Here is a 22,215-nt window from a genome sequence, read left to right as displayed (position 1 = left end):
AACTGATCAACTCAACTGAAGTTTAGCAAGAACATGGATACTGGGTAAGAGAGTCTTTAATTTTTGTGAAGTTAAAAATAAAGATTTTTCATATGAAAGCATTAAAAACACTACCAGGGTTAATAAAATACCTTTAGACTTGAACAATAAGGCCACTGTTTTGCTGCTTTGAGTGACATCTCAATGTGATCTGCCAATGTAGCTGGAGAGTTGTAAGTTTGGAAAGTGAGAAGTAAGGCTACAAGTCTAGAAAAGGCTGACTAGAAAAGGCTTTGTCCGGTTTGCTGAAAAACATGCAATATATGGTGGCAGAGGGTTCTTTGAGGAGGGGATGGAACAGTTTCATCTGTGCTTTGGGCAGATAATCTGATAGACTTTGAATCTATCAGAGGTCATATGTCAGGATGCTTCAGAAATACATGACAAAGTAAAGTTCTTAGGATACTCTATTTTTTGGGGGGGGGCTCTGGTTGTGGGGCCTGAACTCTGGGCCTGGGCGCTGTCCCTCAACTCTTCAGCTCAAGGCTAGCGCTCTACCACCTGAGCCACAGCCCCACTTCTGGCTTTTTTCTTTTTGCTTATGTGGTGCTGAGGAATCGAACCCAGGGCCTCATGCATGCAAGGCAAGCGCTCTACCACTGAGCCACCTTCCCAGCCCCAGGATACACTATTTTTGAAGAGATTGAATGCATTAAAAAAAGAGAATTGTTGAGTTCAACCTGTTGTTTTCCAGCATCTGTCCAGCTATATATTCGTCACTAGATGTCTTCAGAACAGCACCAAAAAGAGAAAAAAGAGCCAGACACTGGTGGCTCACACCTGTAATCCTAGCTAATCAGGAAGCTGAGATATTAGGATAGCGGTTCAAAGCCAGCCTGGGCAGGCAAGTCCGTGAAACTCTTATTTCCAATAAACCATCAGAAAACCGGAAGTGGCGCTGTAGCTCAAGTGGTAGAGCACTAGCCTTGAGCTGAAGAGCTGAGGGACAGGGCTCAGGCCCAGAGTTCAAATCGCATGAATGACAAATGAAAAAAAGAGACTTCAGTTAAATATACATAGATGATATTCATCTAGAATGCCCTGTGTGAGGGCCTTTTTTTTTTTTTTTGGTCGGTCGTGGGGCTTGAACTCTGGGCTTGGGCACTGTCCCTGTGCTCTTCAGCTCAAGGTGAGCACTCTACCGCTTGAGCCACAACGCCACTTCCTGTTTTTCTAGTGGTTTACTCGAGATCGTAGACTTCCCTGTCCTGGCTGGCTTTGAACCATGACCTCAGATCTCAGCCTCCTGAGTAGCTAGGATTACAGGCGAGAGCCACCGGCGCCTGACTGTGAGTTTTGATTGAAAGTTTGTTTTGACCTTTTCTATAGATCAGAAGAACCAGAAGAAAAGAAAGCACACATGGAAGATACACCATCATCTACACAGATGATTGATGGTGATTTACAGGCAAATCAAGCTGCATATAATTATAGTGCCTGGTATCAAGTGAGTCCACATAATTTTTTTTTTCTTGCTGATACTTAGCCTCATGCTGGCTTGGCTTTCTTGCTTATAACTGGTGTACCACTTGAGCCATGCCTACTGTTGAGATTTTTGTTGGTTAACTGGAAATTGAGTCCCTGGATATTTCTGCCAGGGATGGCAGAAATGGCCATGATCCTCCACTTCTCAGCTTCCCTAGTAGCTGGGATTAAAGATATGAGTTACTTATGCCTGTACTTTTTGCTTCTTTGAAAGAACACACCTTTGCCATTGTTTTGTATAATCAATGCTTTTTGTGGTTTGTTAGGATTTCAACAATGAACACATCTATTTTCTTATACTAGTTTAATATATGGAATCCAGCTATAGTTCTGGAATCCTAACATGTTTGCTTTTTCTTTTCAGTACAATTATCAGAATCCTTGGAATTATGGACAGTATTATCCTCCTCCTCCAACCTGATGGGAAACAAATCAGATGGGAGTGTATGAAAAGGATCAGTTTTTAAATGAGGGATGTAAACACAGCATAAGCTTGTTTTATTTGATAATTTGTCTTCCTTGTTTTTGTGTAACATGATTTGTTTAGTAATAAGGGAAATGTCAATTAGTAGCTTACCAGATACTATTTCCTACCGTTTATAAATTTTACTTTGTATTGGAGAACTATTTTTTTTATTTTTTTGCATTAAGTGGTCTAGGATTCTTTTGCAATGCACTTGCAAGAGTTTTATAGCCTTAAGTGTAGAGGAAAAAACTGACTGCCAATCATGTCAGTGTAGTACAGATTCTGAAAACACATAAGGGCTGGTTATTAGGGATTTCTTCTGTAAAAACAGGGAAAAAGAAAACAATGATTTTTTTTTAACCTTGTTGATGTTATCAGAATGTTTCCGTTGTACTTGTGAATTTGGAGCTAATTTCAGAAAAGAAACTATTAAAAGACCATGCCTTGGGGATAGATTATAAATGAGAAAGTGTCACATTTGCATCCCGTTATAAATGAAAATCATATCAAAAGTATGTTGTTTCCAGAGACTTTGTACTTAGAATATTCATGTAAAACTTGTGAACAAGCTTTCATTTTGATCAAACTGATCATCTTCATTTTTGTAATAAAGCTGAAGACTCATCCAGCAATTGCTTATGAATTCATTTTGTGGGAGAACACCTAATACATATTCAGTATTACTAGTGGTTTGTGTTGCGGAACTTCCAATTTATCAAGGAATAATGAACTTCTGCCAAGATGGCTTAGCCCTCTGAACTTTCAGCTTAAAGGGCTGGGAAGGTGGCTCAGTGGTAGAGTGCTTGCCTCCCATGCTTGAGGCCCTGGGTTTGATTCTTCAGCACCACATAAGCAGAAAAAAAGTCAGGAAGTAGCCCTGTGGCTCAAGTTACCACTAGCCTTGAAGTGAAGAGCTGAGGGAAAGCACCCAGGCCTAGAGTTCAAACCCCACAACCAACAACAAAAAAAAGTTCTACATATACCCTTGGCCTTTTTTTTTTTGGGGGGGGGGTCAGTTGTGAGTTTGAACTCTGGGCCTGGACACTATCCCACAGCATAAGGCAAGCTATCTACCACTTGAGCCACAGTGCCATTTCCAGTTTTTCTGGTGGTTAGTTGGAGATGAGTCTCAGACATTCTTGCCTGGGCTGGCTTTGAACTGTGAACCTCAGATCTCAGCCTCTTGAGTAGGTAGGATTACAGGTGTGAGCCACCAGCGCCCAGTTAGACCCTCAGCTTCTTTTGTTGTTGTTGGTCGTAGGGCTTGAACTCTGGGCCTGGGAGCTGTCCCTGAGCTTTTCAAAAAGCTCAAGGCTAGTGCTCTACCACTTGAGCCACAGTGCCACTTTCAGTTTCCTGGTGGTTAATTGGAGATGAGAGTCTCGGGGATTTTCCTGCCCAGGCTGTCTGAGTAGCTAGCTGTCAGACTTCTGAGTAGCTAGGATTACAGGTGTGAGCACCTAGCATCCTTAGCTTCTTAACCATATTGGGATAAAGACAAAAGGGATAAAGGCAAAAATCTCCAATTACTCACTTTGTATTCCAAATCAGAGCATTAATACAAGTTAACACCAAACCAATCAAAGATATAGTTGGTAAGATTTTATTGAGCCTTTTAGATTACAACATGAGGTAAAAGGAAAAAGTACTCCTTAACCAATATTTTACACAGCTATACCAAAATATTTTAGATTTGTGGGACTTATACGGGATTGCATTTCTCAAAAATTGGTATCAAGTATAAACATGGGTTAACTCCTTGGATTTTCCAGTTGACTATTCCAACACAAGTTTCAAGGCCAAGTTTTATCACTGCTGATCTCTTCAGATCTGAAGAACTATTTTAATCGATGTCCACTAATTCCACTTCAAAAATAAGTTTTGCATTTGGTGGAATTCTGTTGAAAGTCAAGGTAAATTTGACAAAAAGTGCCTCATCCTGACCCACAATAACCTTGGTATAAAATCAGAATTATGTTCTGGGTTTCACCCCTAGAGCTTTTGCTGGATGTGATAGTATATCCTCAGTATTTATGAGATTGAGGCAGGAAAAGTGCTAAAATCAGGAAGATAAGAGTGACTGAACTATTATATAGTGAAATGAAATAATACTGTCTCAAATCGGAGGAAATAAAAGCTTAGAGTTTGATTTAGAATGTGATGCATTACTAGCAATAAGTACCTTAATGGAAATCATAACCTGTCAATACATGATCCATGTAAGAGGAAACTGCAGCTGGCTATGTTTAGTAAGACTAAAACCTATGCCAACAAAACAAGAATAAAACCAACAGCTATAAACTACCTTCCCATTTTCCTATACATTAGCCTGAATAATCTCAAATGATTGCCTTTTGGTTTTGTGTTTACTGAGCCTATCAGAAGTACTGTGATTAACATTAATAAATATATTTCTTTACACTATTTGTCCTGTTCTCATTACAGTTGATACTTCTATTCATTTAACCTTAAATTATACCATAGTATAAAACTGTCCTGATGAATATATAGTTTGCTAAAAGTTGTATTGTGCCTTGTAACTACTCAAAGTAATTTCTTCAGACATCTAAGTAAGAATTGCCTTTCAGAAATGCAACTTTTCTATTTAAGATCTTAAAAATTAAGAATAAGAGAATGAGACACCTTGCACCAACAGAAGTATCTGCTGGGTGGGTCAGAAGTTTTACAGTTATTCCTTTGTAAGGATGTTGAGATGGGAAGGATTCTTTTTTTTTTTGGGTCCAGTCGTGGGGCCTGAACTCTGGGCCTGGGCACTGTTCCTCAGCTCTTCAGCTCAAAGCTAGCGCTCTACCACTTGAGCCACAGCACCACTTCTGGCTTTTTTTTCTGCTTATGTGGTGCTGAGGAATCGAACCCAGGGCCTCCTGCATGCAAAGCAAGCGCTCTACCACTGAGCCACCTTCCCAGCCCCGAGATGGGAAGGATTCTTAAGGCCAGCCAGGGCAATGTGAGACTCCATCAAAAAAAGTACCATCTGTTAAATGCTGACACATAAATATGTGAACAGCAAGAGTATTCTGGACAGGAATCCTGATCTGATCTGGAGGCTAGTCTAGATAACATCTTTCACATCTTTAATAACACCTTTCACATCTTCAGGTGCTTTTAGGTTTCTGCTTTTAGTTACGAAGGGAAAAAAGAAAGGATACTTGGCATCAGGCTGTCCTTTCTTCCCATAAGCCCATTCTGGTTCAATCTCCAGTCGAGCCTTTTCTCCTTTACTCATAGTCAAAAGTGCTTCATCCCACTAAAGACAAGAGCAAAGTAAAAAAATAAAAATGTTCAAAAGACAGAACAACAAAAATCATTCATAAAAGCAGCCTGTTATTGTATTTTATTGTCTTAAGGCATTATACCTGATTGAGTGCTAAATCTGTCTTTAATTTTCTCGGGAAAAAAGGAAAAATGCTTTTTCAATGTAATGGTCAAACTCTCTAAATGATACAACATGAATATTAGTGCAATATCTCACATTATAAAAGTCAGCACCATTATGAGAATTTTACTCCAAAAGCTTTTTTTCTCTGGGGGTAGATTCCACAACTTGTATGCTTACAAACTTATCCTGTTAGAGCACCAAGATCTTTTGAATAAGGCAAAGTTTTCAAAGAAATGTTGATTTGTTCTTGGTTGCCTTTCCCCTTTTATCACATTTAGATCTTAAATCCAGTCCTACAAGTGTTAAATGGCAGTGAAGACAATATAATCATACTGTTAAAATGCAACAATCACATAAACTTCAATGGAGAAAAAATTTACTTGATAGTTACCTCTATATAGTAGGAATGCACTAAACACTGAGCTTTTCTACTAAGCCTTTAGTTGCAAGATGTTTTTTTTCTTTTTTTGTCAGGTGTGGGGCTTGAACTCTGGGCCTGGGCGTTGTCCCTCAGCTCTTCAGCTCAAGGCTAGCACTCTACTGCTTGAGCCACAGAGCCACTTCCAGGTTTCTAAGTAGTTTATTGGACATAAGTGTCTCACAGACTTTCCTGCCCAGGTGGGCTGGGTTTAAACCGAGATCTTCAGATCTCAGTCTCAGCCTCTTGAGTAGCTAGAATTACAGGCAAGAGCCACCAGCACCCAGCCAAGATGTTTTGTATTCTCTAAGCTGAGTATGAGTAAACCCAACCTTAGGACTGGCAAAGAGTGATACTTTAGATATTCCATAACCAGGTACTACTGGCTCATGCCTGTAATCCTACGCAAGAGGCTGAGCTCTGAGAATCCTGGTTTGGAGCCAGGTGGGGCAGGAAAGTGAAGACTCATCTCCAATTTTTAAAAATCTGAAAGTAGAGCTGTGGCTTAAATGGTAAAATAACCTTGAGCCCTGAGTTCAAGACTCAGGACTGCCCACTGTCACCTTCCTCACCAAGAAAAGCTTATGACCTTATTTTTGAAGTTCTCAATACATGATCTTAAAACAATGGTCAGAACCTGGCATGGAAATGTGATTCTGGTGGGCAGGGAAGATGGCTCAGTGGTAGAGCGCTTGCCTTGCATGCAAGAGGCCCTGGGTTCGATTCCTCAGCACCACATAAGCAAAAAAGAAAAAAGCCGGAAGTGGTGCTGTGGCTCAAGTGGTAGAGCGCTAGCCTTGAGCTGAAGAGCTGAGGGACAGCGCCCAGGCCCAGCGTTCAGGCTCCATGACCGGACCCCCCCAAAAAAAAAAAGGAAATGTGATTCTGTGAAGCTGACTGCTACCTTTCATTACATCTAGTTTTGAACACTAGTATAGTAATATAGTGTAATACAGGTGGGTAAAGTATGCCTAGTTTATGTTTCAAAAATATTTTTACAGAAACAAACTGAGCAGTTCAGTGAGACAAATATTTTACCTCTCCACATTATCTACATTCCCTTTCCAGATTACATATAAATTCTCTCTTTTTACTTTTATTTTTTGTGTGTGTCATAAGGCTTCAACTCAAATGGTAGGGTGCTAGCCTTGAGGTGAAGAGCTGAGGGACAGAGTTCAAGCCCATGACCAGACTCCAAAGAAAAAAAAGAAAAAAAGAAATTGAAGGAACTAATACTTCGGTCCCTTCTACATTGATGTTTTAAGGTATGTTCATTTAATCTTGTAATAACCTCAGAAGTGTGGATACTACTGAATAGGAAACAAGAGAACTGATGCCAGATCACCTAGCAATGAGAATATCCAATGTGTCTGACTGAAACAATTACTTTCATTTTATCTCATTATTTACATCATAGCAAATTAAGCATATGATTAACCATTCTTTACTTACTCCTCTGATAACTTTACCTACTCCAACCTTAAAACTTAAAGGCTTGGCACTTTTCTTCTTCTTTGAACCTGTAAAATAGATTAAAATATTATTGATACACTCATTCTTTTTTTTAAGATCTGAGACCAGAACTTGAACTCAACACCTGCCACTTTTGTTTACTGGCTAGAGCTCTACCAACTGGGCCTCCAACTCATACAGTCTAGTTTTTTTTTTTTTAATTAAATTAAGTTTTAGTGGAAACATAGTGACTTAATTACACTTTTAGAATTGCAATACTACAAAGTTTAAAAATTCAAAAAGCCAGGGGCCAGTGGCTCACACCTATTATACTAACTATTCAAAAGGTTGAGGTCTGAGGACTGCAGTTTGAAGCTAGCTGGGCAGAAAAGTGCCAGTACATACATACACACACCTGTACTCATAAACAAAGAAGGCAGATAAATTCAAGATATAAATTATAAGAGTAAAAGATTACAGCTATACTAATATGACTAAAACTGTATTTTAAGCCTTTTATATAGAAATACTAAAAGCATCACTTTTGGACAGCGATATGATTTGAACATCAGCTTGGTCCTCAATGTAGTATTGTTGAAATGTGCTGGAGATTTAAGAGGTGATTAGTAGTCATTAAGAATTAATGTGGGAGCTGGGTACTGGTGGCTCACGTCTGTAATCCTAGCTACTCAGGAGGCTGAGATCTGAGGATCATGGTGCAAAGCCAGCCCAGGCAGGAAAGTCCATGAGACTCATTTCCAATAAACCACTCAAAAAGTGGAAGTGGCGCTGTGGCTCAAGTGGTAGAGCACTTGCCTTGAGGTGAAGAGCTGAGTGACAGCGCCCAAGCCCATAGTTCAAGCTCCATGACTGACCAAAAAAAAAAAAAGAATTAATGTGGGGTAGGGGTTGAGGGGGGGCTGGGAAGATGACTCAGTGGTAGAGCGCTTGCCTTGCATACGTGAGGCCCTGGGTTCGATTCCTCAGTACCACATAAGCAGACAAAACCAGAAGTGGTGCTATGGCTCAAGTGGTAGAGCACTAGCCTTGAGCTGAAGAGCTGAGAGACAGTTCCCAGGCCCAGACACCAGACTGGCAAAAAAAAAAAAAAAAATTCAGGGCTGGGAATGTGGCTTAGTGGTAGAGTACTTACCTAGCATGCATGAAACCCTAGGTTAAATTCCTCAGTACCACATAAACAGAAAAAGCCAGAAGTGACAGTGTGGCTCAAGTGGTAGAGTGCTAGCCTTGAGCAAAAGAAGCTCAGGGACAGTGCCAAGCCCTGAGTGCAAGCTCTAGGACTGGCAAAAAAAAAAGAGGAGGAGGAGGAGGAGGAGGAAGAAGAGAAAGAGGAAGAGAAGGAGGAAGAGAAGGAGAAAGAGAAGGAGAAGGAGGAGGAGGAGAAGAAGAAGAAGAATACTATTTTCATAGGAAGTATCTTGCTCTTGTGGGATTGGTTATATCAAGAAGATTATTCATAAATCAAGGCTGGCATATCTTACCAAGTGCTTCTCTTTCACACACTCCCAATGGCTTCCTTTTTACTTTTCCACTATGCACAGAACAGCACGCTCCTCACCCCAGAAAGTGAGCAGATGCTGCTTGCCCCGTGTTCTTGGAAGGTCCAAACCATGACCTCTTTTATAAGACGGTGTCTCAACATATAGCCTAAGCTAGCCTTGAACTACTTATGGTCCTTCTGCCTCAACCTTAGTGTTAGGATTTTCCAAGTGAGAGCCACCATGCCTGATTTAAACTTTACAAACTACTTAAGTCTAGTAAGGTAATAGAAAACAAGTTAAAACAGATACAGCCAAGGAAAAGCTTCTGCATCAGCTTGTCTGTTACACAATACTTTCTAATGATTAAAGGCAAAAATACAATGATATGTAAGACTTACTTGTTTGAATATTAGTATCAAAAACAGTTCCATCCTGTAGTGTTCCTGTATACCAGCAGTGAACAACATCTCCTTTTTTGGGAAAGTTTGTTTTATCCCCCTTTTTTAAAATAGATTTTGTATATTTTGGTGGACCCTAAAAACAAAACAAAATCTCAACAGAGTATTTTTATTCTTTTAGAAAGATGACAGTATACTTACATAGCCCAAGTCTGATCGTGAGTTTGACGATAAAATAATTTTACCTCTAGCCAGTAGAATTGTGGCTCAAGTGGTAGAGCACTTGAGAAAAAAAAAATCTCAAGACTTAGCCCCTAGGTTCTAAGTTCAAGCCCTAGTATGGACACAAAAATAAAACAACCACCACCAAAACCCCCCCATAAAATTTGGGACAGATCGTTAAGCTACGCTAGGGCTATTTCCTTTGTCAGGAATGCCTACGTACATTAATAAAAGCTAAAAATAACTTTAAAGTTTATTTCAAGTCCAACCTGGTTATAAAATAGTTTTTAAAATAGCTTTGAACAATCAAAATGTCTGTGGAGGCAATACTAAATACAAAGTCAGAAGTTATTTCATAAAATAGGGTACTAACTGAAAGAATTATTTAGGGAAATGGTATACTTCAAATCAGAGTCTGGCTCACTGCCTATATTCAACCATCTCTCAGTTTAAAAAATTAGTACTATAGGCTAGTAGCCAGTAGTTCACAACAGTAATCCTAGCTACTCAGGAGGTTGAGACCCAAGGTTCAAGTTTCCAACCCAGCCCTGGCAGGAAAATCCATGAGACTCTTACCTCCAATTAATCACACACCCCTACCCCGCCAAAAAAAAAAAAGCTACCCTTAAGCAAGAGAAGCTCAGGGACTGCACCCAGACCTTGATTTCAAGCCCCAGGATCAGTACAAAAAAAAAAGAAGAAATGAAGTACTATAGAAAACAAATACAATTTCTAGAACACACACAAGTAATAAAGTAGAAAAAACACAAACCTCATCCAGAGTCTCTTCAGACTTGGTTTCTTTGGGTTTATCTTCATTAAGCTTCACATTTTTTACTTGCTCAGATACTTTACTTATACTTTCAGTACCTTTGAAACGCTGTAAAAAACATTCTGTCAATACTGCAAAAATGCTAAAATCTAGCAACTGCAACTAGATTTTGAACATTTAGAAGAATGCACATCTGTCCAATGAATACATATTATGTAACTTAAGCATAAATCTAACCAAATCACCTAAGAATAACTGTATTAATAAGCATTTTAAAGGTCTGGGAATGTGGCTTAGTGGTAGAGTGTTTGCCTAGCATGTATGAAGCCCTAGGTTCAATTCCTCAGTACCAGATTAAAGAGAAAAGGCCAGAGTAGAGGTGTAGCTCAAGTGGCTCAAGTGGAAGAGTGCTAGCCTGGAGCAAAAGAAGTTCAGGGACAGTGTCCAGGCCAGTTCAAGCCCCAGGACTGACAAAAAAAAAAAAAAAAGGCACATTTTAAAATCAACTAATTATGTCTTTCAGACAGGCCATCTCTAAATATAAATTTAGAAATGGGAACTATAATGTTTTAAAAGCCAGTCAAACTTGGAAATATGAATGTTGTTTACCAAACTATTTATTAATGATCCTTTCATTCTAATAAAATACTGGAGATTTTTATAAAGCTTTCTAATGGAACTTTACTCTGTCCATATAACAGGTTATATGTAGTATAAGTGGCAAATTATGTCCTATGGAAAATTATGATTAAGAATTTGTTGGTGGGGCTGGGAAGGTGGCTCAGTGGTAGAGCGCTTGCCTTGAATGCCTAAGGCCCTGGGTTTGATTCCTCAGCACCACATAAGCAAAAAGAAAAAAGCCGGAAGTGGTGTTGTGGCTCAAGTGGTAGAGTGCTAGCCTTGCGCTGAAGAGCTGAGGGACAACGCCCAGGCCCAGAATTCAGGCCTCATGACCAGATCTCCCCCAACCCCTCCACCCCCAAAAAAAGAATTTGTTGGGCATCAGAGGCTCATACCTGTAATCCTAGCTACTCAGGAGATTTAGCTCTGAGGATCACCATTCAAAGCCAGCCCAGGCAGTCTCTGGGAGACTCATTTCCAATTAACTACTCAAAAGCCGTAAGTGGTGCTGTGGCTCAAAGTGGTAGACCACTAGCCTTGAGCAAAAAAGCTCACGGACAGCATGCAGGCCCTGAGGTCAAGCCCAAGGACTAACAAAAAAAGAAAAAGAATTGTTATCTCAATTCTCATTGGAATAGGAAATTATTTTTAATCCAGTCTTTTAGCCGGGTGCCAGTGGCTCTCACCTGTAATTCTAGCTACTCATGAGGCTGAGATCTGAGGTTTACCATTCAAAGCCAGCCTGGGCAGGAAAGTCCATGAAACTCTTAACTCCAATAAACCACTTGAAAACCGGAAGTGTCACTGTGTCTCAAGTGGTAGAGCGTTAGGCTTGACAAGAAGAGCTGAGGGACAGCGCCCAGGCCCAGAGTTCAAGCCCCATGACAGACCAAAAAAAAAAAATCCAGTCTTTTAGAATGCCAAAATATTCTCTCACATTGCAAGTTAGCCTTACTAGATTTGACAGTCCTGTTTTGGTAACAGTTAAGAAAAACTACAGATGAAAAACCTCCAACCTTTTCTGTGAATGAATGTACTTAAATCTTCATTTTGGAAAATGATGTTCTGCTAACAGAATACAACAATACTCACCTTACTTTCAAAGAGATGGTTATAGGCTGTAACCAAATGGTCCTTATTAGCCGTCTTGGCTACGTTTTTAATGTTTCCTAATAATTTATGCTCTGCCAGAAACTACAAAGAAAAAAACTGGTTAGTTGAAAGCTGGTTAAATCTTTCAAGCAAGAAAGATCTGAAAGTAAAAAGTTGAGCCTGGAGTGATGGTCCATGCCTGTAGATCTAGCTACTGGAGAGGCCGAGACAGGAGAATCCTTTGAACCCAGGATATCAATACTGGCCTGGACAACACAGCAGAAATACTTTAGCATAAGCACAATGAGATTTGATTGTGACATTTATACAGTTTGATATAATTTACCTTGATCAAATTCAACCCATTTATTTTCCCCTTTAAGTACCCTTCTTTCTACCCCCTCCATTTTACATTTCATTGTGCTATTTTCTTTTCTTTTCTTTTTTTTTTTTGCCAGTCGTGGGGCTTGAACTCTGGGTCTGGGCACTGTCCCTTAGCTCTTCAGCTCAAGGCTAGTGCTCTACCACTTCAGCCACAGCGCCACTTCCGGCTTTTTCTGTTTATGTGGTGCTGAGGAATCGAACCCAGGGCCTCATGCTTGCAAGGCATGCACTCTACCGCTGAGCTACCTTCCCAGCCCCATCATTGTGCTATTTTCATAGAAAATGTACTTCTACAATGGGCTGGGAAGGTGGCTCAGTGGTAGAGCGCTTGCACAATATTCACCCACCCCTCAGCTGTTGTTTTTCAATAAGACTAAGAAATGAAATAAACATAGATACTGTACATTTACTATATATATTATATATATATATATTTTTTTGTTGTTGTTGTTGTTGTTGTTGTCGGTCATGGGGCTTGAACTCTGGGCCTGGGCACTGTCCCTCAGCTCTTCAGCTCAAGGCTAGTGCTCTACCACTCCAGCTAGAGAGCCACTTCCGGTTTTCTAGTGGTTTATTGGAAATAAGAGTTTCACAGACTTTCCTGCCTGGGCTGGCTTTGAACCATGATCCTCAGATCTCAGCCTTCTGGGTAGCCAGGCGTGAGCCACCGGCGCCCCGCTCATTTTATATATTTTTATCTCCTGCTTCATGTAAAAAGTAGACTTAAAAATACCAGTTATGGGCTGGGAAGGTGGCTCAGTGGTAGAGCGCTTGCCTTGCATGCAAGAGGCCGTGGGTTCGATTCCTCAGCACCACATAAGCAAAAAGAAAAAAGCCGGAAGTGGCGCTGTGGCTCAAGTGGTAGAGTGCTAGCCTTGAGCTGAAGAGTTGAGGGACAGCGCCCAGGCCCAGAGTTCAGGCCCCACGACCAGAACCAAAAAAAAAAAACAAAAAAAACCCCAGTTATTTATAATAACTCTTAAGGCTATGTTTGGGAGAAGATGGCTCATCCTAATCTTTTTCTCATCAAAGAATGCACACAAAAGACCATCTACATAATAAGCACATGAAAAGCAGCTGCTCATGCAGAAGCCTACTTGGCCCTACCCTTGGAAGCCACTAGCCCTGGTGAGCATAGCTATTTTGACCTATGCCTGCTAAGAATAGTGCATGGGCTAAAATCCTCCGTGTCTCACACTACATAAGAGACCATGTTTTTGGGGCTGGGAAGGTGGCTCAGTGGTAGAGCGCTTGCCTCGCATGCATGAGGCCCTGGGTTCGATTCCTCAGCACCACATAAGAGAAAAAGCCGGAAGAGGCGCTGTGGCTCAAGTGGTAGTGCGCTATCCTTGAGCTGAAGAGCTGAGGGACAGCACCCAGGCCCAGAGTTCAGGCCTCACGACTAGACCCAAAAACAAAACAAAAGAGACCATGTTTTTCTAAAGGCTCAGTTTTCTATCTATAATGAAAGATTAATAACATTTATGTCAAAGTGTTGCTATAAATGCAATACTTCATGTATTTAGCATACATAACCTCTCACGATAAGAATATCTAAGCTATTATGACTAAAAAATACTTAATAATTCAGGATAACAATTCCTTTTCTGTCAAAAATAAGAAGTTGAGAGATTAACTCCAAAATAGTTCTTCTAAAATATTAAAGCACCAACAATGAAAGTTTGATGGCCAGTCTAAGCTACAAAGCAAGATCCTGATTAAAAAAAAAAATCATATATTAGAATTCTAGTAACTAAATTTCCCTCTTTGTTCTGCTTCCTTTCCTGCCTGTGTTTCTTGCTGGATTCACTTTGAAAGTTATCCTTCAGTATCACCAGTTTTGGAGGTTTTTTTTTTGGTAAGTTATGGGGGTTGAACTCTGGGCCAGGGCACTGTCCCTGAGCTCTTTTGCTCAAGGCTAGAGGCTCTACCACTTTGAGCCACAATGACACTTTTGGTTTTCTGGTGGTTACTTGGAGATAAGAGTCTCATCCTGGATGGGCTGGCTTCCAACCACGATTTTCAGGTGTCATCCTCCTGATAGCTAGGATCATAAACATGAGCCACCAGTGCCAAGAATCTAACAGTTTTTCTTTTTCACATTATTGCTACTGCATTCTTTTCCTCTTTGCTTCTTTCTCTCTGAAATACTCTGAAGAAGGCTGACTGGAGAAACATGAAGGCTTATTACACAGAAGCAATCAGTTGCTTTAGCATTCTCATAATTTCTTCAGCAAGGTTCCAGGAAAATATCTAAAATAAATCTAATTGATATCAATAAAATGACTATCAAAAATTGGTTTATGTACGTGAATGATCACTATTAAAAACACATTTAAAAGATAACTGTCAAGGGTGCCCCTGTAATCCTACCTACTCAGGAGGCTGAGGATAGGGTTCGAATCCAGTCTGGGAAGGAAAGTCCATGAGACTCTTCCCCAGTTAACTGGCAAAAAAGATGGAAAAAGAGCTGTGGTTCAAGTGGTGGAATGCTAGCCTTGAGTACAAAAGATCAGGGATAGCACCCAGGCACTGAATTCAAACCTAGGACATAGAGATAAACAGCACGTGCGCACACGAACACAAACTGTCACAATAATAGAACCCAATTCTCTTGAAATGTTCCACTCTAGCCAGCTGAATATTAGATTCTACATTGAAATAATTTGTTTTCTAAGAAATTAATGAAGTTTTGAAGCATTAATTAGTTACTTGTCTATTCCATTGAAACACTTTTTTAAGAAGCAATAGTTTGAATAAAATGTTATTAGAATCCTAATCGGGTCTTTTTCACTCTGGTATCCTCACTGTCAGTATTCTCTATCAACATAGATATACATATAAAACATAAAAATATGATTGGATACTGACGCTATGAGAATTATGCATACATCATGAAATCGAAGTTGGGAGTTCTTTTATCACTGCAAATATACACTGTATCATCCATACCTCTGAATGATTAACGTTACATTTTGAGAATTTAGAATTATAGGAAAAACACTCGATGCTTTGCCATTTCAGACTTCTGTAGTTTCCATTTATACTTGAAGGAAAACTGTGTACACAATGAAGTGTACTGAAGTTTAACTGATCGAGTTATGAGCCTAATTTCTAAACGACAAAAAAAAAAAAAAGGTCTGGCACAAGTAAGCTATGACTACAGACGTTGGTTAAGATGGAGTCTGCTGAGACACTGCTGGGCCTACAGAAAAATGAATGCAGATAAAGTTCTCTATCTGGTGGTTTCTAACAATGGGAGACCAAGGTACAAGGAATGTAGGTCCCAACTCCCGTAAAAGAAATCAAAGGTGAAAAGGCCACGTAAAGGGTTAATTAAAAAGAAAACGTTGAGCCACCACGTGTCTCGGCCTTGGAGAAACCCCTGGAAGGAATCGAGGTTGGGTATTCAGTAGGCTGGTGAGAAAAGCAAGTTGCCAACACCGTCCTCACCGCGATCTTCCCAGCCCTCTCCTCTCGGGGTCACACACACCCCCGAGCATCGGCCCAACCTTCACCCCCCCCACCCTCCCACCCCCGGGCTGCTGCTTTCCTTCCACCCACGGATCCCCAACTGGGTGTGAATTCTGCGATCGCAGCCCGCACGCCGCGGGCGGGAGAGATGGGAGGCCCGCGGGGAAGCAGGGGCGGCCCGAGGGGCGGGAGCGAGGCGCCGAGGCCTGGGCGCGCCGCTCGGGCCGGGCCCGCCGCGGGAGGACGAGGGCGGGGGCACCGAGGAAAACCGGACGTCTAGACAACCATGGGGGGGGGGTGTCCCTCAGCCGCACCAGCCCGGCCGCCCAGCCGCCTCGGGTACCGAATCTGAACCGTTATCCTGCAGAAACTTGATAATGTCCTTCTTGGGCAGCTGCTCACTGCGTAGCTGCTCCACGGTCCACGCCCGCTGTGGCACGGCAGCCGCCATCTTCCCCCACTGGCGCTGCTTCACTAAGCCCGCCCGCCTAACACTTCGGAGTCGCCCGGCCTTCGGGGCGTGGCTTGGGCTCTCCGCAAAGGGCGCGAGGGGCGGGGTCTCCGTGCTTCCGCATAGGATTGGGCCCTGTGCTTGAGTGACGTCAGGACTGGGCTATAAGGACTTCTTTCCCTGAGTCCTGTGGTAGGGGGGTTGGGGGGGAAATGGGAGACAGGAGCGCAGCTCTTAGTTGGGCCTTGCTGGAGGCGACCTCTGACGTCACTGCGGCCTGCTCTCCCTCCTCGGGCCCGACCCCAACCCTACGTTAAAAGAAATAACTTGGCTGGAGTGTGATGGGAAATAGCCCGTTTGCCACTGTGAAAATAGAACCGTGAAGCCTGCTGCGATTATTTTGAGAAACGAGAAAGGCAGGTCGGGAGAATGGATTTACGGATGAAATGAGGAGGGTACATTATATCCCGGTGGGAAGGTAACAATGAACCCTCCCCCTGATGAGAGTGAATAAAAAGCGGCATTCGATCCGATTTATAATCTTAATTAGTTCACATCTGAGTTATTTCAGTCACAGCCCATATTGTCATCATGTTCCTTTTTGTTTGTCGGTCGTGGGGCTTGAACTCTTATCCTGGGTGCTGTCCCTCAGCTCTTCAGCTCAAGGCCAAGCGCTCTACCACTTGAGCCACAGCGCCACTTCCGGTTTTCTAGTGGTTTTTTGGTGATCTGAGTCTCACGGTCTTTCCTGCCCAGGCTGGCTTTGAACCCTGATCCTCAGATCTCGGCCTCCAGAGTAGCCAGGATTACAGGTGTGAGCCACAGGCACCCGGCTTATCATGTTCCTTTTATAGGTCACACAAATCAACCCTTTCAATGAGAAATGTCTCTAAAAGCAAGTTCAGAAACTTAAAAGGTATAAAGTAGCTGTACTTAGGCATCAATTTATTTTATATTATGAGGGTAACATTACAATGCTATGCACTCTTCTCCAATGAATTAATAAATGATTGTTATAATAATGATTATTGGAGATAATAATGTTTATTGGAGATAAGTCGCATGGACTTTCCTGCCAGGGATGACTTTGAACCATGCTCCTCAGAGCTCAGCCTCCTAGGTAGCTAGGATTACAGGCCTGATCCACTGAAGCCCAGCCCTTATTTTATTTTTATAAAATATTTTTATTGTTATCATAAAAATCTAGGAATTATTATTATATAAAATCATTATTATAAAAGCCAGGAACTATAGCCAAGTCTGAGGTAGAAAGCTACAACTAACATACTTTTTAACATATAATAATTTCACACCAACACTTACTATCTAAATACACCAGGAAGCTACCTGTGAGGCAGAAGGACCGAGTGTCAAGCCAGTATGAGACCCTGTTTCAAGCAAGCAATGAAAACAAACCAAGAAGAAGAAGAAAAAAAAAGATGTACTAATGGAGTTTTGAGGCTCTTTTTGTTTGCTTGTTTAATTTCCTAATGAACAAAAGTACCAGACTTCATTCACTTCCATTTAAATAATAAATGCATTTTTGCTTGATATTTTATTGTTATAAAGATGATATACCGAGGGGTTACCATGTCATAAGTTAGATGAGTACATTTTATTTCAACGTCTATGGGAAGTTTCATCCTATGTACTTATATATTTGGACTCAATAAACTACAATATTATATAAACCTGTGTGTGGTCAAAGTTATGTTAAGCCTGAATGCATTATTTGATGAAAACTATAGTATGCATTTTTTTTTTCTTGTCATGGGGCTTGAACTCTGATCCTGGGCACTATCCCTATGCTCTTCAGCTCAAGGCCAGTGCTGTACCACTGGAGCCACTGCACCATTTCTGGTTTTCTGGTGGTTTATTGGAGATAAGAGTCTCAGGGACTTTCCTGACAGGGCTGGCTTTGAACTGTGATCTTCAGAGCTCAGCCTCCTAAGTAGCTAGGATTACAGGCCTGAGCCACCGACGCCCAGCTCTTATTTTATTTTATAAAATATTTTTATTGGGGGGGCAGGGTGTGTGGAGGGGGAGATGGGAAGGGATGCGAAGGGGAAACAAAGGAAGAGGCAACAATTCTTGATAAGAAATGTACTCATTACCTTGCTCATGTAATTGTAACCCCTCAGTACAGTATTTTCACAATAAAAAATAAATAATTTTAGTAATAGAGAAAAATATTTTTATTGTTATTATAAGATGATGTACAGAGGGGTTTACAGTTTTATAAGTCATCCTTTCTTCACTCTGTCCCAATTTTTCCCTCCCGTCACAGTTATACAGTTTATTTTCAACAGTGTCTACTGAGTACCACTGCTGCACTGCACTTGTCCACTCTGTCCCTCCATTCTGTGCTCTCTTGCCATTCCTCCCAACCAGATAATGATAACAGATGAATGAACAAACAAGACAAAAAGAAAAGAAAAACTTTTGTTTCCATTTTCTGAAGTTCACTTAGGTAAATATTTTATATGATGAGGCACATACTCATTGTGCTTTTGTATTCTTCCCCTAAAAGTATCTTTCTTTGGTCTCTCTGTGTGTCAATTTCTACAGTCCTGTATAATGTTCTAGTATGTTTTTTAATAATTTTTTTATTTTAAAGAAAATATTTGCTATTTGTCTCTCTAAACTTGACTTAATACTTCACTTAATGTGATTTACATTCTAGGTCCATCCATTTCCCTGCAAATGACATAATATTATTTTTTCTAATGAGCGCAAAAATAGGTATCACATTTTTTTGTAAGGCTATTTCCATAACTTTGCCAATGTGAACAATGAACATGGATGTGTAAGTGTGTTTATAGTATCCTGGCTTATGATGTTCTGGGTGGTTGCTCAGGAATGATATGGCTGGGAGTTAGGAAGATATGTTTAGTTTTTAAGAGGAACCTCCAGACTGCTGTCCAGAGTTTACACTCCCATTGACAGTCCAATTGAGCTCCTTTCCCCTCCCCCCATCCTCAACAACATTTGTTGTTCCTATTCACAATGTTGGCCAATCTAACAGGGATGAGATGGAATTTTCATTTGCATTTCCGTTATGGCCAGGAATTAGGCAATAAAGACATTAAATAACAGCTGAACGTGGTGGCTCATCCCTTTCATCCTAGCTACTCAGGAGGCTGAGATCTGAGGATCATAGTTCCATGCCAGCCTGGGGAGGAAAATCTGTAACACTCTTATCCCCAATGAACCAGCAAAAAGCCGGAATTGGAGCAGTGGTTGATGAGGTATAGTGCTATCCTTGAGCAAAAAAGCCCAGGGACAGCACCAGGCTCTGAGTTCAAGCCCTAATGTCATCACATACTCACACATACACATTTAAATAGGTTACCACTCCAGCAAAATGGACTTAATAATTTTTCCCTTTTAAGAGAAAAACATATGAATTAATCCCACACATACTTTTCACCTCATCAATAAGGTTAAGTTCTCAAAAACCTTGTCCCCAGAATCTCCCGGCTATTTACTGATGGCAAGCGATGAACAGCAATTGCTTGCAAGCGGAACTCAAATCTAGATTCCGACTTTTTTTTAGGCCTAAAGGAACCGAGAATGGGGACGGGATTGAGCTGCACGCCTCTGGCTGCGCGCATGCGTCTGCAGGAGCTCCCGCAAAGACTTCCGGGAAGCCGACCAATAACCAATCCCAAGGCGCAGCCGGGTGGAGGGCTTTTCAGATGGGAACCCGAACCGGGTGCGAGCTCCCGCCTGATGGTTCCACAGCTGGGTGCCAATGAAGCCTGCGGGAGTCGGAGCTGTGGCGGTTACGCGGCCCAGGCTGCGGGGGGCTGAACGAAGAAGCTTTCGGTCGTCTTTGGCCTCATGAACGGACGGCAAAGAACGCTCTTCCAGACATGGGGCCCCAGCCTTGTCCGACCCGCCCGGGCCCCGGGTGGCGGCCTCCGGAGGGAGCTGCCTCCGGACCCCGGCGGCTCCCCGGCGCGTGCGTCCGCGGCGGCCCCTCCGCAGGCCCAGCCCGCGGCGGAAGAGGCCCAGCCCCGGGCGGAGGAGGCCCAGCCCGACTCGGATGACGACGTGTTGCTGGTGGCGGTGTTGGAGGCCGAGCAGCGGCTGAGGGTAGAGAATGGCGGCTTCTGCACCTCCTCGGGCTCCCTGTGGATTTATCCTACCAATTGTCCGGTGCGGGACTACCAGCTGCACATCTCCCGCACCGCCCTGTTCTGTAACACCCTGGTCTGCCTGCCTACCGGGTTGGGGAAGACCTTCATTGCGGCCGTGGTCATGTACAATTTCTACCGCTGGTTCCCTTCTGGCAAGGTGGTTTTCATGGCGCCCACGAAACCCCTGGTGACACAACAGATCGAGGCTTGCTATCAAGTGATGGGTATTCCGCAATCCCACATGGCCGAATTGACAGGTATGTTAGTGAGAAGGAACGGATTCCCGAGGGGACGCGGACGTCTTCTGGTGGCAATAGAGCCCCAGGAACTCCTGGACCATGTACTATTGCGCATGCAAACGTACTCGTTCTCACATTCTCGCCCATATAACACCATCTGTTTTGTAGCAAATCTAATGCTGATTACATTATTTCGCGTTCAGAGATTACCTATTTGTAGCTTGACAGTGTTTTGAAGCCATAATCGCGGGGCGCCGGTGGCTCATGTCTGTAATCCTAGCTACTCCGGAAGCTGAGATCTGAGGATCGCGGTTCAAAGCCAGCCAGGGCAGGAAAGTCCTGTGAGACACTTAATTTCCAATAAACCACCAGAACCAGAAGTGGTGCTGTGGCTCAAGTGGTAGAGCGCTAGTCTTGAGCGGAAGAACTGATGGACAGCGCCCAGGCCCAGAGTTCAAGCCCCATGACCGACCGCCCCCCCCCAAAAAAAAGTGTGTAATCTATAGATAACTGGATGTATTACCTGGTATTTCTTCCCAAGAAAAAGTATTCCGTTACAGATTTTTGCTTCTCTTCATTTCTTAGGCACTTCTGCAGGAATTATCTAAATATAGTTTACTTGTGGTCTTTGGTTAGAGCCAGTTTTGACATTTGGGCAACATCAGCTTTAATGTGTAGCGTTATGGGTCTGGCATCAGAGGCTCATGCCTGTGATTCCAGTTACTCTGAGGCTGCAATGGGGACGATAAAGGCTCCAGGCTGCCCAGGCCTCCCGCCCCCCCTCCCCCAAAAAAGGTGGCAACTTTTTCTAAAAAGGCCTGGTCTGAGGTTTCCTACACGTCATCCCAGCTACAGTGGGAACATCAATAAGAAGATAATAGTCCAGGCTTTCCCAGAGCAAAATGAGACCCTGTCTTCAAAATAAGTAGGCCCTCTGCCTTAGCAAGTGCATAAAGCCTTCAGTTCAAACCCCAGGATTGGTAATCAATCAATAATAAAAAGAATGGATCAGTCCAGTGCCTTGTCAAGTTCTCCACTTATGCAATGTACCCAAATCAGGCATTATATATAACTTTGTAGATAACCTGAAGTTTATTTGGCTATTTGCAGATTCACATTCACACCTCACAGGGCATTCTACCACTTGAGCCACACCTCCTGCCTCAGTGTGAAGTTCAGATGTAGACTGTCACTTTAATTTGCAGGTTCGACTCAAGCTCTCACCAGGAAGGAAATATGGGACAGTAAGAGAGTTCTGTTTCTTACACCTCAGGTCATGGTAAATGACCTTACTAGAGGAACTTGTCCTGCTGCTGATATCAAGTGTCTAGTTGTTGATGAAGCTCATAAAGCTCTTGGGAACTATGCTTATTGCCAGGTAAGAATTTTGTTTGGTGGTATTCTGGAGTGTTCCATATTGTTAAGGTGTCTTTTGGGGGGATCATTATTAATGATGGAAGTTTTGATGGTAGTTTATTATCTCAAAATAGGTGGTCATAGGAAATACTTTGTCTTACTCACTTGAATCAGTTTCTCTTCCTTCCCTCCCTCCCTCCCTCCCTCCCACCTCCCCTCCCTCGGTCAAGCACCAGAAATGAGATCCCTCCCCTTCGCCTATTGCGTCAATTACAAACAAAAGGCAGCGGGAGATTCAAGCA

At 42.2% G+C, this 22,215-nt stretch overlaps 3 protein-coding genes across 6 annotated transcripts in view; 2 read left to right on the top strand and 1 right to left on the bottom strand.

Moving 5' to 3' along the window:
* The window catches only part of Prpf39 (pre-mRNA processing factor 39), a 40,361-nt gene extending 37,739 nt beyond the window's left edge, over positions 1 to 2,622 (top strand). For all 4 annotated transcript variants that reach the window (XM_013012287.1, XM_013012289.1, XM_013012288.1 and 1 more), the window contains 2 exons: positions 1,369 to 1,486; positions 1,889 to 2,622. In XM_013012287.1, the coding sequence (XP_012867741.1) occupies positions 1,369 to 1,486; positions 1,889 to 1,945 (175 nt within the window). In that variant the 3' untranslated portion in view covers positions 1,946 to 2,622. The remainder of the gene's footprint in view (positions 1 to 1,368; positions 1,487 to 1,888) is intronic.
* Positions 2,623 to 3,577: 955 nt separating this feature from the next.
* Positions 3,578 to 16,244, bottom strand: Fkbp3 (FK506 binding protein 3, 25kDa). The gene is made up of 7 exons (XM_013012344.1): positions 16,069 to 16,244; positions 11,868 to 11,969; positions 10,155 to 10,262; positions 9,161 to 9,296; positions 7,261 to 7,328; positions 5,161 to 5,258; positions 3,578 to 3,888 (listed from the first exon to the last, which is right to left on the bottom strand). Exons 1-7 carry the CDS (start codon positions 16,174 to 16,176, stop codon positions 3,834 to 3,836), a joined length of 675 nt encoding a protein of 224 aa, XP_012867798.1. The 5' UTR covers positions 16,177 to 16,244; the 3' UTR covers positions 3,578 to 3,833.
* A 3,775-nt stretch (positions 16,245 to 20,019) lies between these two features.
* Positions 20,020 to 22,215, top strand: part of Fancm (Fanconi anemia, complementation group M) — a 63,527-nt gene continuing 61,331 nt past the window's right edge. The window contains exons 1-2 of the mRNA XM_013012230.1: positions 20,020 to 20,575; positions 21,763 to 21,935. Coding sequence (XP_012867684.1) covers positions 20,020 to 20,575; positions 21,763 to 21,935 — 729 coding nt within the window. The remainder of the gene's footprint in view (positions 20,576 to 21,762; positions 21,936 to 22,215) is intronic.

This window comes from Dipodomys ordii, unplaced genomic scaffold, assembly GCF_000151885.1.
Source record: "Dipodomys ordii isolate 6190 unplaced genomic scaffold, Dord_2.0 Scaffold16, whole genome shotgun sequence".
NCBI classification, from domain to species: Eukaryota; Metazoa; Chordata; class Mammalia; order Rodentia; family Heteromyidae; genus Dipodomys; species Dipodomys ordii.
The sequence above is the reverse complement of the archived record's forward strand: the minus strand, read 5'-3'. Positions and strand labels throughout refer to the sequence as shown.